The sequence below is a fragment of the Microtus oregoni genome, unplaced genomic scaffold (genome assembly GCF_018167655.1).
Source record: "Microtus oregoni isolate MIOR12 unplaced genomic scaffold, Mior012 000002F_ref0000024, whole genome shotgun sequence".
NCBI classification, from domain to species: domain Eukaryota; kingdom Metazoa; phylum Chordata; class Mammalia; order Rodentia; family Cricetidae; genus Microtus; species Microtus oregoni.
This window is the reverse complement of record NW_024543061.1, coordinates 18,119,989-18,136,361: the sequence shown is the minus strand read 5'-3', so window position 1 is coordinate 18,136,361 and position 16,373 is coordinate 18,119,989. Positions and strand designations below refer to the sequence as shown.

Genomic DNA, 16,373 nt, shown 5'->3' with positions numbered 1-16,373 from the left:
TTAAATATGAGTTCTGAATACTCAGGTAACTTTGCTAACTCTCTTTTGCATGCCTAATTTCCAATGTGCTAGTGCCTGTGCAGGTGTGAACTCCACTCCTCATGTCAGTTTCTGTCCTAGTTCCCCCTCTGATGCTGCAGGAAAATATGTACGATGAATAATAAAAACCCAGAGACAGATATTGGGGTTCAATCTGAAAACCAAAAAAGCAAAGCAAGCAAGCCACTAGAAAAGTCTTACCTCAACTAAGGCTGGACAACCACAGACTAAGCAGACTGAGCAGTCTAAGTCTAAGAAGGCTAAGCAGACTAGGCTGACTAAACAGACTAGGCAATCAGAGCCTCTCTCTCCTTCCATTTTGTCTTCCCTCTAGTGATGGGATTAAAGGTGTGTGACGCCCTACTTTTAGGATTAAATGTGTGACCTCCCACTACCTGGATTCTTTTCTGCATTGATCTGTGTAGTCCAGGGTTGGCTTGAACTCCCAGAGATCTGTCTGCCTCTGTCTCCTAAATCCTGAGATTAAAGGTGTGTGTCACCATTGCCTGACCTCTGGCGACTTACCTTTGCCTTTGAGATCTCTAGGAAAGCTATATTTATTAAAACATAAATAAAATATCGCTATAAAGACACCTGACAGAAAGCAACATAGAGGAAGGAAAGGTTTCTTTTAGCTCAGTATTCTACACAGTCCAATCTTTGTGTGATAGGTAAGGAAACTGAAACAATTAGTCACATCCACAGGCAAGAGCAAAGAGAAAATCAGTATATGCATGTTTAGTGACCACCAACTTTCCATACTTCTCTACAGTCCAGGTTCCAAAACCAGGGCTATGGTGCTGCCCACTTTGATGCTGGGCACTGACATTCTCAATGGATAGATACAATATGACATGCCTGCAGACCTCAATGGGAAGAAGATCTGCTTTCCAATCCAAACAGTAAGACTGGAGGTCAAAGTACCCAATTGTTTCACTATTTACATTTATTAGCCAGCTTCAAAGTCAAGTGCGGAGAAATATCCCCTTGAGTTTTCACCCCTTTTATAAATTTTCTTGCCCTTAAATCCCTTGTAATAAATTCTGCTTTTTCCTCGGAAAATGATTCTTGCCAGTTTGGGGACCCTTGCATTTCAAAGGTGGACCCTGGGACACGTACCTGGAGATTGATATTGAAGAAGAGTTTTAATCCCTTTGAATGGCTGCTATTTGTATCAGTGACATGCACTTTGAACTCAATAGGAAGAATTTATTAATCATAAAAAGTGAATGATTGGCTGTCCAGAGAAAAGGCATGGAACCTAGGACAAAGGCTTGAGTTCTTGTGGATTTTGGTCTTTGATGTTCCCAGTTTGGAACCCAAATCAGCCTGGGTAGAGCCAGAGGAACTGTATATGCCATGTATGGATCAAGGCTACAGAAACTAGAGATCTCATCACTGGGACAGGAAACAGATTTGTCTCCTTTCCCCTGGCCATGCAAATAATTTTTCTCACGTTGCCTTAGTTTGAAGGAATGAACAATTATATGTTATATATGTCACATTGAATTTGATTTTAATGTAGCCAGCCTTCTATTTTTTTTTCTACTTAGAATGACTTTAATGTGTTAACATTTCAAACTGCTGAGTTACATTGATAAGACCTAATTAAAACTCATGTGTTGCATTTTAATTTGATTAATTTGCAAATTTTGCAGTTGTGATCTACTGTTTATAGATAACCTTTTTTTAAATTCCAGTTTCAGAAAAGGTCAATAATGAATTTTTAAAAGCCAAGAGCATTTTAAGAATATTCAAGAAAAGCCTTGAGCTCATCGACATCCACAGGGCAGCAGAGGCAAATGTAATGACACTTGAACTCCAGTCGCACCCCATTAAGTGCATTCTGCAGATCGAGCACCCCTGCAGTTAAAATAGCAGCCCCTCCCTTGCAAATCTGCTTTGAAGGGGCCAGTCTTTCCTCTGAAAGGTGTCATCAGAAAAGCCTGTCATTTCTGATGACCTCTCTTGAGTGGCATTGATGGCTTGGGCAGGAAGATGCTTAAACCATCTGTCAGAGGCCACTGAGCTTCTGTTCCGAGCTGGAAGTCAAGGGCGCTAGTTTTGGGACGCACTTTTAGGAATCAGAAGTAGGGCAGTAATGCAAATTAAAGAACAAGGGGCTGGAGGGTTGGAGAGATGGCTAATCAATTAAGAAGACTTGCTACTCTTCCAGAGGACTTGAGTTCAGTTGCCCACACTCATGCTGGATGCCTATAAGCTCCTGTAACTCTAGATTCAGAGAGATCCAATACCTTTCCTGACCTCTGTAGGAACTTCTCTGTAGTTGTATAAAGCTGCACACAAACACACACACACACACACACACACACACACACACACACACATAATTAAGAGTAAAATAAAATAAAATGTTTACAAAAATTAGAGTGTAGGTATGGTGCACCTACTTTCAGTCCTGGTACTGGGGAGAAAGAAGCAGTGATCTTTGTGAATTCAAGTCCATTCTAGCCTTCAGCTAACCAGGCCTATATAGTGAGATCCTGTCTTAAAAAGAAAAAAAAAAAAAAAACCAAGCAAACAAAAATTAGAAAGAAAATCAAGGTCATTGATATTTAAATGGTAATTTAAGCAAAGAAGAGCCAAATGCTATAGTTGACAGGAAAGTGTCCACCCTCCAATGCAAACATTCACAGTTATGTGAATGAAAGTATATGTATATTATTTCCCATGTGGGTCCTGAATGGACAGTCTGCTGTCTGCTAGTGGTCCTACTGTGTTTTTTTTTGTTGTTGTTTTGTTTTTTGTTTTTTGTATTTTTAATAGAGAGAGGCAGCCAGTGAACAAACTTAATAATGGTCCCTTAGGATTAGTGCTGCCTAAATAAAACATGAATATCTCTTTTGTGTGAAGAAGCCATGTGAATCAAGAAGATAGGAGTACTTCAGATTAAAAATGCATATTTAATATCTGTTAGTTGAAGCCAAGTGAGAAATTTCGGGCCTTCTTTTTAACATGGAACTACAAATAAAGTTTATGAAGGCTCTTTGTATATTATGAATCTTTGTAAAGTTTATGGAAATACTTTAAAATATTTCCAAACATAGCATGTTAAATATTTTAACTAGCATATTTCTATCAGTCTTGTTTCTACTTTATGTGAACATACAGACCCATACTATATGAGGTTCATGTGAACATGCATAAAAGTCTACATATGTAAACCCTTACTCTCTAAAATTTTATGGAAGTTTAGTAGGCATGACTCTGTAAGAAGGTACATCATCCAGGTTCCCATGAGTCCAAGCTAACATTTCTCTGGCCCATGAAAGTCTATTATAAGGGTATATGACTTGGTAGGCAGAATTGGACTTTCAACTGCCTTTTCTCCACTGGGCTGAGGTCTTCATACAATTTTGTATGGCTGTAAGGTAACTTCGTTGTACACAGTAGTGAAAAATGTTTTTGTCTCACCGCCTTGGTTTGAATTCTCATTCTCCAAATTATAAATTTAGACCAATCTAATTCAGGGAATTGTTCAATTGAGACTCTAGGCTGTATCAATTGGGCAGATGGAGCTAACAGGGGCGACTTCCTTTTGCTTCTTCTTGTGGACTAAACAAACACGCATTTCGAATACCTTCATTTACTCACTTAACAAACATTAGATTCCCCGCTTACACAGCCTTTGTCTTTTTTGAGAATTCATGGACAACAGAACTATAGGAGAAGCTAAAGAACTATCCAAAGACCGTGTCCGTCAAATCTTTTGCAGGTGGCCATGGGCAAACATTTCACTTGGAACATAGTATAAAAATGGTGTTTAATCAACAAGTTTGATTCTAACTTCTAGTATGATTGGGCATCATATAAACCTTGGTAGTTATAGCCTGTAAATCACTCATGAATATTTAAATGATCAATTACCCGATCCTTGCTTGTAGAAGAAATTCAGGATAGATAGCTGAGAGATGTAAACCACAGTATGTTTTATTTATCTGATTAATACAGTCCCTTGTATCAAGACTGTTTCTGTACAAATATCTTATATTGTTGATCAGTGACATTGAACATATGGCAAACAACACTAAGGCATGACTCAACACAGCTATCTAGCTCTTGTATTTTTTTTTTTTTCAAAGAGAAAAATAATAGCCTTTTTTCCTTAGGGATACTTAGCACCATGCTTAGGAAGTACTCTGCATGGTGGTGTCAGTACTGAGAGCAGCACATGAAAAGTGTAGTGCAAGTAGACTGACCAATGGACCCTTGTTTACAGTTAGAGAGATGATTTAAGGCAGAGGATGACTTTGTTCAGCATCATCTGGGAATGCACACATTGGTGACTCAGAGTTTTCTGCTTCTCGCATCATTTGCAAGTGACTGGAGAAGTGTTTCAAGTATTGATTTGGGGTTTACAAATATATTTAGAAGAATCAGCAAATTTGCAAATGAAGAGTGTGAAAAGGAAGAAGACTCCTCTTTTTTTTCCTACATTCCCTTACCCAGCAACTTCTGCAATTCAACCTTTGCTTCCTAATCTCATTCAGCCTCAGCAGCCCCAATCTCTGAACATCTGAGATCCCAAATGCTCTGACACTTGAAACACTATGTATTATGATAAATATAAACATTTTTTATATTTCCTCAGTATCTTGGAGTTTTCCATTAGGGACATTCTCGCTAGTCTAAATGTTTTCTGTGTAGGCATCTTAGAAAGGGGATAGAAATCTGGACTTCCATTTCAATGCCATCATATATTCAAAGGCTCTCCAAAGAGCCATGATCATCCAGGAAGATGGGGGAAGAATGAATAAAGGACGCCATCCACTAAATTTCCTAATAAGGGAATAGTTATCTTATTTGTGTCAGTTTCCTATTGTTACTTTCATTTTTACTCAAAGAAAGTCTTTCCACGGCACACTAGTTGGATGCTCAAATATTGTTTAAAGTTCCACTTCTTCCCAGCAACAGAAGGATTTTTTCCCTTTCCTCTCTGAACAGCTTCCAGCATTGAAAGAGGTACATTCTTTCATCTGGTAAAAGTTTCCTGGGACCAAATATAAAAATTGTTAAGAATAGATTCTTTTGAACAAGTGTATGCCATCAAAGAGACAGGGAAGCTCTGCTACTGTCAGTGTGTCTGCACTTGGATCTCTCTGTATCATTTATATAAGGGGGGGGGGGGCTGGAGGACCTCGACAGCCTGTCCTCTTGTCTTGGCTGCAGTAGAGAAGACACACATCTTCTAGAATGGTGGGACATCATATAAACCTTGGCAGTCTGAGTGTGCCATCCAATGGGAGCAGAGTGAACATCACCATTAGTCATGCTTCTCCCCCTGTAACCCACACAGGCCATCATGGCGCAACTACCACAGGAGGAGAAAGCAAAAATAGCTGAGCAGGTGGAGATTTTCCACCAAGAAAAAAGCAAGCTGGATGCTGAAGTGGCCAAGTGGGATGACAGCGGCAATGACATCATTGTGCTGGCCAAGCAGATGTGTATGATCATGATGGAGATGACAGACTTCACAAGGTGAGGCCCAGAGGTAGGGAGATGGCCATGTTCTTGCTAAACCCACATGTGTAGCCCTGGCTATTCACAGGAAGGCCTGTTGAAATAGTAAAGTGCTATAACAAAGAAAGGTGAAGCTCTTAGTAATTTACACTTACAAGTCAAGATGTTTACCTGTGGAGGGGAGTGGATTCATTCTGCTTATAATTATGATTGCTTTAGTTATCTAGTATAAGGCACTCATAAAAACAAACCCCCAAGGGTTGGGTAACTCATCTGTGTTCTGTACTGGTTTTAAATATGTTTAAGTACTATTCAGAAGAAAAAGTGAATGTTTTGTTAACTTCCTGTTGGAAAGATATGTGCATGTTTCGATGTGCATTTGTTTATTCCATGTGTTCTAACAAAACACGACTTAGCACTATTTTTGGCTCCCATCTCACCCTAGTATACCAGGACTTATGTCCGACAGATGAAGATGACAAAACTTTTACAGGGAAATTGTGAACATTTTCCATCTGAGCAGCCCTGCTCATAGGTCGGAAAGGAGCCAACATTCGGACAGGAGCCTGTGCTTCACCACAAGTCGTGGGTGCTTGTGTCATCCCCTTTGGTGTCCTCCTAAGAGGGCAATGACAACTGCCTCTGCCCTTCTGAGCTACATAAAGGGCAATCAGATGCAGAAGAAAAATCACAGGGGAAAGGGCCCTTCATTCTGAAGGAGAAGATGAAGTGGTGTGGAGCAAGTCCTTAACATTGTTTGCAAGAGGGTAGCATAGCATTCACAAACTTCTCAGGAGAGGATTTTTAGTCCAAATGCATGATGCAAGTAGGAACTACCTTGACAAACACAAAGCATCTGGCAGGCCTGTTCACAGTCTTTTTCCAAATGCTGTGTTTCTGTTTGTTTGTAATGTGTGCGTGCAAGTAGAGGCGCGTGTGTTATGGCATGTGTGTGGAAGTCAGAGTCCACCTTCAGGTACTCAACGTCACTTCTACGCTCTCTCTTGTTCTCTACTGCTGTGTGCTCCCCATTTGATAACCTATGGGACTGGACGGATCCACCTGTTTCTGCCTGCCTCTTGCCATTAGCATATTAACTGAGATTACAGATGCACCTTCTGCACCTGGCATTACAAGGGTAGCTTCGTGGTGATCTGAACCCCTGTATTCAACTTTGTACAACAAGTGTTTTATTTACTGAGCCATCTCCATAGGTCCAGATTTAATTTCTGATTTTTAGTTTTCCTGTGAAAATTCTGTAACTTTAGGTTATTGTAACTGATACATCATTAAGGTAGAATATGAATCAAAATTAATGCTACATCATAAGATGGTATTGTGCCACAGCATATGCGTATATACATATACAGATGCACATATATATATACTAAAAAGAAAATTAATAGACCACTCATTTAAGTTTATTTTTATCATATGTAAAGATGTTTTGTGGTTGAGTATTCTGTGATAAAATCATGCAAGACATATAGCAATGCCAGATTATAACCTAGTGGGTGAGAACATTTTTAATAATTGTTGACTGCTTCTTATAAGGAAAGGCAAGAATTGATTATAGGTTTTAATAAAATACAGAACATGGCTATGTCATCCCCTTTACCCTTTACCTCGGGCAAATATGTACTAACGACATTACTTGGCTCCTTTTCCAAATCTTTCAAAATTGTTTTTGATTCTAGCAAAATGATTTCAGTGTTAGGACTGTGACCTTCGAGAGCTTTAAATGTCATCATATTCATTCAAAGTTCAAGTTTGTACATTTAGTTAGTCTCCTTCAGCCTCACAAATGTATTTCTAACACACAAAATAATATCGGGGGGAAAGTCCGAGCCATTATTTAAGTCCGGATTGCCTACAAATCAGACGGTGGTGGCAGCCTCAGTCATTGCTTCCTAAGGCCCACGATGACTTCATTTGCTTGCTTTCAACATTTTATTAGTATTTTATCTGATGGATATTATGCAACCCATTAATAACATCAGTGGAACAAATAATCTCATTAGTTTGAAGTGAATAATGAATCCAGTCACGTTGCTAGTTTAGATCAGAAGAACATTTTGTAATTTGCATTATATATAAGTGTGGTCAAGGAAGATAAATATATTTGAGAGGGTCCTATCCAATGATGTTGAATAACACAGGCTCTTTATTAGTCAAAGCATCATTTTAAAACTGAAAAGAAAGCTGGTTCAATTTCCTACAGAATTCATGTAAGAATTTTTTTGTGCTGATCTGAATAATGAACTGTCCAGCTTGTTACAGGTTATCATTTTTCCTAATGCCTGATGAGCTCTCCCTTGCTCTCTCCCTCTCTGCTCTATAAACACACCACACACACACCTGCACACACGCATGCATGTGCATGTGCACGTGCATTTGTGTGCATGCATGCGTACACATGTATGAGTGTGTGCGTAGCTAATGAAAACAAAACCATGGGAAGGTATAAACTGACAGTGCAGCCCAGGAGGCTGAGGCTTGCTCGCCTTGCCATCTGTGCATTCTCATTGAGAGCAAAGTAGCACTTGACTGTGTCTTTCTTAATGGCCTCTCACCTAAGTTTACTGCATTCAGTCTTGTTTATTATTATTACTGAAATTGCATTTTCTACTTCAAGAAGGAGTAATTGTAGCTTTATACAGCTAAACATTCCTAAGTACCATTTCCTATTCTTTAAAGTTTATATAGAGTTGATTAGAGACCGTAGCCTGACTCCTCTATTCAAGTGTTTATAGGGCCTGTAGGTCTCACAGTCACCATTACTTTATTATTGTGCTCTATTATTCATGTCACTGCATATTCATTAACTGGATTCCCACATCTCCATGAGTCCACTCAGTTATTCAAATGGAAGAGGAGGTACCTGGCTGTTCATGAACTATTTCCTTCATGGAGTATAGAGGACCTGTTGGGTTTCACATTCCTTTCTTTCCTTGGCTCTTTCTTTATAATCTAATGGGCAAAAGCTGAAGTACCATCCCTTGTACAGCAAATTCATACTTCTTGTGTCATTTTGAGAAAGTGCTGTGTACCAGTCTGGTGTTGCCCAACCAAGAGGCATGCCTTAGTTCAGCCTTAACCGAATAAAAAGGATCAAAATTCTCTTGTAAACATTAACGTAAAGGGAGTAGTAAACGGGGATGAGGTGGAAATAATCTGGACATAATCAATTATAAAACTCCAAGCAATGAACTAAAATTCATACAATACTTCTAAACTTTGTTCTGCTTTAGTTAAGAAGCTCACTCCCTCATCTCAGAGATTCGAACTGGCATTTCAATATCATTCCTTCCCCTTCCCTTTTTACACTACAACTGGTCAACAAAGACAACTATCTAACTTGCTTACACCAAACTTTTCCTCTTTTCACTGTACCCTTCAATGCCTGCCTTTTTGTCCATCTGTTTCTGGTTTGTACTTCAATGGCATGACCTAAATAATACACCTATAAGAGTTGAACTCATGACTCTCAGATCCTTCCTGACATCTTAGGATTTACTAGATTCTGTATGTTGTTTTTCGTTTTTTGTTTTTGTTTGTTTTTTGTTTTTTGTTTTTCGAGACAGGGTTTCTCTGTGGTTTTGGAGCCTGTCCTGGAACTAGCTCTGTAGACCAGGCTGGTCTCTAACTCACAGAGATCCGCCTGCCTCTGCTTCCCGAGTGCTGGGATTAAAGGCGTGCGCCACCATCGCCCGGCTGTATGTTGTTTTTCTAAGATACCTATCTGTGCTTTACTTGCTGTGGCAAGCTTGTGTATGTGCATATGTGTGTGCATGTGTGCAAGTGGGGGCATATGTATGTTATGTTGGTGGACATGAAAGGGTATGATTAGGGTGCCAGTCCGTTCCTTCCATTGTATATTTCAGGGTTTGAATTCAGGTCACCTTGCTTGGGGTTCAGACACTTTTATCCACTAAACCATCTTGCTGGTCCTGGGAGAATTTCTTAGAGCATTTTTCTTTTGAAACAGTGGTTCTAGAGAGGCTTTTTATGATTCCACATATTTACAAATACCCTCATTGCATTTCCTTTCTAGAGAGTTACATTTGACATTAGCAAACTAGATGTGTTGAGAAGGCTATAGAAAATAAACCCTTTAAATTTGAATTAACTTTGAATTAGAATTCTGCGTACTGAATACTTTGCTCACAATGTACTGACACGTTGCTATTGCCCATTAAGACTCACAGGCTTTTTGTAAAATAAATGCAAATTAGTTGGCAAATAGGAGCTCACAGCACTGAAATAATAGTTTTCCCAGCTTGACTCTCTTTTTGGAGTGACCACTTCTTGGGAAAGACTCCAAATATTGGTCTTTATGTACAAATCAGCTGTACTTAAATGAAAGATATTGCAAGATTCTGCATAGTAGAGAAGTAATAGATTTCATTTCTAAGAACACTAACAACATGTTCTAGGTGAGACAATAGAATGATTCCTGCCATTAGGGACACAAGGTTCTCCAAAACACCCTTTCAAGCTTCCCCACTGTAGACTTGGCTCTAAGATACAAACACATTAGGATGTGTGTCCTCATTTTGAGATAGGCTGCAATAAACATGAGGCTAACATTACTATTGCATTTGTCTTCCAGTGATAATACTAACTTGGAAGCCTTACCAATTTCCTAGGTCAGTTTTCTTGTATGTTTGTTTTTTGTGGCTTTCAGTTTTTTTCTTTTCTGGTTATTTATTTCTTGATTCAGTGCTATGCAGATGGTTATAACTCGTTTAGTTTTGTATGGTTTGATAAAGTAGCTTCTAGCTAAATATGGGTGTTTAAATTGTTTTTGATTGTTATATGCAACATAAAGTTTACTATGATAACAATCATTTAAGTAGACAAATATGACACACTAAGTACACTGGTGTGTATCTTTTACTGGCATTGGTCTTTACATTTTCATCTTCCTTAAACTTGTATCTAGTTGCCTGCTAACTCCCCGTCACCTGCTCCCCACAGCTCCTGCAAAACACCAGAAAAATCAGCTTTCTATCTCTGTGGCATTGGTCACTATAGGTATCACATGAGAGGCATAGTTCACATCTGTCTTTTTGCATCTGACTTCTTTTGTAGCAAATATTGTTTTCAGAGTTCATCCGTGTTGTCAAAGCACAAAATTGTATTTTTTTAAAGTTGAATAATATCAGACTGAAATGGATATACTGCATTTGGTTTCTCCACGCATCTGCTAATGGGCATTTAGTCCTTCTTCCTTTGAGTGTTGTGAAAATGTGCTGTTCAGGACACAGAGAAAATATGTCTTATAATCCCCATGTATAGAGGAATTGGGAGATCCTATGGTATTTCAAAAATTTTGAGGAATCATCAAATCAGTTTTTGAGGTTCCTGTATTATTTTGCATTCTTACCAGTAATTGACTAGTGTTCTAACTTCTTTATATCAAATATAAGTATTTTCTGTTTTGTTTTTGTTTTTGTAGTTCTCAATGCAAATAAATTGGAATAACTTTGTAGTTTTGATTTTTATTTCTCTAGTGACCAGTAACATTGTATATATTTTTTAAATCATATACAAACATGTTTTTTTAAATATTTATTTATTTATTATGGATACAATATTCTGTTTGTATATATGCCTGCTAGAAGAGGACACCAGACCTCATTACAGATGGTTGTAAGCCACCATGTGGTTGCTGGGAATTGAATTCAGGTCCTTTGGAAGAGCATGCAATGCTCTTAACCGCTGAGCCAACTCTCCAGCCCCTGTATGTTTGTTTTTTATCTCTTATCCCTTTTAATTGAATACTTTAGTTGCTGTCAGTTTTAATATATTCTGAATATTTATTTCCTATTAGACAATAAGATTCACAGATGTTTTTCCTTGTTTTGTAGGTTTTGTTTTCAATATTCATTGAAAATATACTTTGATGATAAAGTTTTAAACGTAAGGTCAAGTTTAATTTTTCTTCAGTTGGTTCTGCTTTTTTTATTTATTATTATATCCAAGAAATTTCTGCCAGATCAAATGCTATGAGTGCTCACACACATTTCTTTCCTTGTGGTTTTATTGCTGATCAATTTGTAGCTGAATGTTTTGCTGATGGATGGAAAGTTTCCCTAGCAACATTTATTGAAAATACTCTTTGCTTCATTAAGTGGTCTTACCACCCTGTGGAAAACCACTTGTCCATGTGTGTGAGGTCCTATTTCTGAGCTTGATTCTGTTCCCTTTGTCTATTTTTCTGCCTTTGAGTCTGGACTATGCTCTTTTGTCTACTGTACATTTTATTAACTTGTAAAATCATAAACTATGAGGATTTAATCTTTTTTTTTCTCTGTCAGATTGCTTTGACTACTTGAGATTCCTGGTAAATTTAGGACATTTCATTTTGTTTGGGCATTACATATTACTGAGATTTTAATATGGATTGCTGTGAATCTGGAGATCTCTAAGTCACCTAATTGGTGTTTGTGGGATGACTTTCCATGTGCCATCTGAGTTTCTTCCAGCAATGTTTTATACAGCACTGAACACATATATCTGAGGCCTCCTTAATTATGTTTACTCTTTATTTATTATTCTTGGTGTCTATTTAGTGGAATTTGTAAAAAAAAATTCTTTTGTGTCAGAGGATTGGACCCAGAGCCTTATTTATACAGGGCAGACACTAACATATGAGCTATGCCAATTCTGAGTTGCTTCCTCAATTCTATTTCATGATCATTTATTCTTAATGCCAATAAACATGATTGCATTTTTGTGTATTCTTGGGTTTCTAGACCATTTCTTTCTGAGAACAGATATCATTTGGGAGTGTCCCTTAGTCTTTCTCCATGACTGTCAATGCTCCACTCAAAAATGAGTGTATGTGTTACCATGAAATATTTGTTTTCTTTTATGACCCTTTCTGATCCTCTAACACAGCTTCTAACTATAAGTTTGAACTATAAGTTCAAATTGAACTTCTAGTGTGGAAACTGGAGTCGTAAACTTTTGTTTATCATTGTGGTGCCAATGAGTGCGTGAACTAGAGTCACTTGTGGAATAAAAACTAATCATACTGGGTATTCACTGTGGCCACAGACAAGCATCTGGGCCTCAAGTAAATGCAATGTCTCTAAAGCTATTCCTTCCTAACTTAGAACATTCTCATAAGTTTTTAAAATTTATCTTTTAAGGTTTATTAGGAGACATATTTTGAGATCCTTTGGAATTATATAAGTATGTAAATATGTATGTGTGTATGTATGTATATGTATTTGTGTTTTTAATATGTATAGTTGTGTGAGTTTATATGCATCACAAACATATGCAAGTGTCCACAGAGGCCAGAAGAAAACATAAGATCCCTTGGAACTGGAGTGAAGGCATACTCCACTTCAAAATACTTGAAGTAAACAAACACATATTTTTAGGCAACGAAAAATAAAGCAACCACTAAGCTTTCAATGGTGCTGTTTAGATAAAGGCAAAGGCTAACAGGTATCATATCAGAGTAAAGCTTAGAAGAGACTTTCTACAGTCTGAAAGTTACAGAGAAATACATAACATGTTAACATTTTTAAGTGATGACATTTTTTGTTTGTTTAATCTGTCCTTTAAATAATCATGGAAGAAATACAACAAAAGGAAGGAAGCTACTTAGAAATGATAATTAAAAGCACTGTTGGAACAAGAGCCAGACTGTCACAGAATCTTTACCTCATCCACATTATACAAAATTCATTTGTGGAATCCCATCTTGCTTGCACTTGAAAAATCTTAATGGCTAGTGAAAAGTGAATGTATTCTCTGGAAGACTCAGGTTGGCTAGGTTTCTCTGGCATGTGTGCCTCAATAGTAATAGGAACTTCTCTTTTATTTCCAGATATTAATATAGAAAAACAAATTCCCAAATGAGAACTGGGGTGAAGCAATGCAACACACACTTCATTAACCTTTATCTGATGGAAACTATTTTAAGTCTCACATTTTGTAATACTACATAACAATCGTGGTCATTGCCCTCTTCTTAGAACTATATGTTGTCTAAATAAGTTGCTTCTGAGTGGCTTCTCTCTGGGTCTCACCACATTTATAACACAGGCAGGCAATTTTGGTGCTTTCAAAATGCACTGAATTTTAGATATGAGGAATAAAGGATCATAGAAAATCTAATCTAAAAACTAAGGAAATTTAATCTGCTAAAAACTAAGCATAAGCATGTTCAATCTATTCTTTATTTACCTCCCAAGAAAGTGGAAATTTATATGCTATATTTACTTAAAGGTTCATGGTACAATAACATTTTCCCTCCTTTTAAATCAGCATTTAAAATAAGAGGGAAGTTGATTGAGTAATATACTATTTAATTACCTACCTAATTGAAAACTATATGTGAACATGTTGGGATGCTGCAAGCATTAGGAGCATTTGCAATCATAATGTTTAGTACAATTGTTCACATATCAGTTACCAGAAACACAAAATACATGATATTGGGAACTTTGCAATTCCTGAAATTCTGGTCAAATATTTCTAAATTATGATTAAGAGGCAAGTGCTTCACAAGGTGCCATACTGACTTGAGCTAAATAAAATGAAGGTGCTGGGCACTGTATGGATGACTATGCATCTGTTCTTAGTTGGTTTAGACTGTTTCTGTTTTAGAATTCATTTCTTAGCACTTGTTTGGATTAGTGTGATGCTTGCTGCTACCTGATAACTTGGCAGAATCTGGATTCACATTGGAAATAAAGGGCTGTGTAGGTTAAGGATTGCTTCTGGAGATGTCTGTGGGGGGTTATGTTGATTTTGTTAATTGATATGGGAAGAAGCACCTTAATCCCATGAGGGCCCATTCCCTGGGCATAGGATTCTGGTAAATGCAGAAAGTGTGCTGAGCCCCAGCATGCAACTATCATTTCCTGTCTCCTGGCTGTGAATGTGATGTGACCAATTGCTGCATATACACACAGCGAGGTATGGTGTATGATAGCTTCTGGCATGTGAAAACCATTAAGTTCTGAAGTCCCCTCCTCCTGTGATGACCATCTTAATGGAGGAATATTGAAAGATAGTAGAAAGATAAATGTGAATGTGTATATGAAATTAGGAGACCTCCCCCCCCCCCCATACACACAAGGAAACATGGTAGACTAACAACCTGGAGGTTGGGGTGAGTCAAAGAAACACTGAAATTTTCAATAACAGGGCCAGACCTCATTAAATACAGAACTAGCATCTTGGACTAAGAATGTAGGAGGTTTGTGTGTTGCCAGTTATTGAGTTGAATTCTAATTATGTTATATATTTTTCAGAGGCAAAGGCCCATTGAAAAATACGTCTGATGTCATTAATGCTGCCAAGAAGATTGCAGAAGCAGGCTCTCGAATGGACAAATTAGCCCGCGCTGTGGCTGATCAGGTAATACAAAAGAAAGAGTGGGAATTAATTAGTACCAGCGTTCTGGGACCAGTTTTATGCACCCGATGAAATATGCATTTGGAGATAGTTCCTAATATTTTGTAAATTGGCTTTCCGCTGAGGCTGAGTTCATGGCAAAGTAACTTTAACTCAGTAGATGCATCAAATGCTTAAGAGTGGCAAGTTAAACCAGCCTTCCCCACTCAGAAAACCAATTATATATCACAATAAGGGAACAAAACAAGATAAGGCAGAAATCCCAGGACCATATGCTCAGAGATGGCACTGCCCAGTGGTCTCCCATGCCAGACATGCCCAGAAGTGGTGGTGCATGTCTTCTATCCCAGCACTCCGGTGGCAGAGCAGGCAGATCTCTGTAAATTCAAGGCCAGTTTAGTCTACAGAGAGAGTTCCAGGATAGGCTCCAAAGCTACAGAGAAACCCTGTTTTAAAAAACAAAAACAAAAAAACAAAAACAAAAAGACCAACAAAGTAAAAAGCAAAAAGAAAAGAAAGAAAGAAAATGCTAGATAAGTTTTCCTATAGGCCAACTGCATGGGGGTGTTTCCTCAGCGGAAGTTCTATCTTCTCAAATGACTTTAGCCTGTGGCTAGCTGACAAAAGAGTTAACCATGCGATAGTAAGAAAGCATGACTCCCATTAGTAAACACTGATCTTACTATAATACCCTGTAATTCAGAATAAGTTATGCTCTGCTATAAAATAGACTAATCTTATAACCAAGGACAATCTAGATTTCAAATATATACTTTTACACAGAGTCAACTATATCCCAGAGAAATGAAATCCTCAAAGCCTCACATGTGTCTTCACAGGATGCCTCGTTGGAGTCTTCTCTGTTTCACATAGACTATTTGATTATATTTCAGCAATTTCCATTCAGACTGGCTTGAACTAGAATTTCAGAACCCATCTCTTTGTCTTGTTGCTAGAACATTCCTTGTAAGGGTACATTAGGCAGTGGGCATTGCCAGATAACTGATTATCTCTTTAGTTAAGAAGAGTCAACAGTCTGAACTACTTTGAAGTCTGAACTACTTCAAAGCGAATATACTCTACAATACAAAATGAGGTTCTGAAATAAAAATGATGTGTACTCTCATTCAATACATAGAAACTCCATAATGAATATGAATGTGTTTCAGGAGGTAGCTCCCCAGTAAAAAAAAAAAAGTCTCTTATTTTTTAACATTAGGTTGTTCTTCTATTTACTTTCTTTCCAACATGCCAGGTTTAACGTCAAAATACCTAGTAAATACACTGACCTTGTGAAGTTTTACCACTCCAACCAGACGATTCAACAACTAATATAAAACATACAGTAAAAACTAAAAATTTCCCATTTTAATTGTATTTATACATGATGGGTAACTTAATGGGATGTTTCTGAGAAACTTACTGGTTTGGAAATTTCATTATTATCATAATTTCAGATTATTTTCCTT

At 37.7% G+C, this 16,373-nt stretch overlaps 1 protein-coding gene across 2 annotated transcripts in view; it reads left to right on the top strand.

Annotated features, from left to right (window-relative positions):
- Ctnna2 (catenin alpha 2) overlaps positions 1 to 16,373 on the top strand; it is a 1,108,102-nt gene that overhangs the window by 1,050,929 nt on the left and 40,800 nt on the right. For both annotated transcript variants that reach the window (XM_041679862.1, XM_041679872.1), the window contains exons 15-16: positions 5,357 to 5,538; positions 14,802 to 14,907. In XM_041679862.1, the coding sequence (XP_041535796.1) occupies positions 5,357 to 5,538; positions 14,802 to 14,907 (288 nt within the window). The remainder of the gene's footprint in view (positions 1 to 5,356; positions 5,539 to 14,801; positions 14,908 to 16,373) is intronic.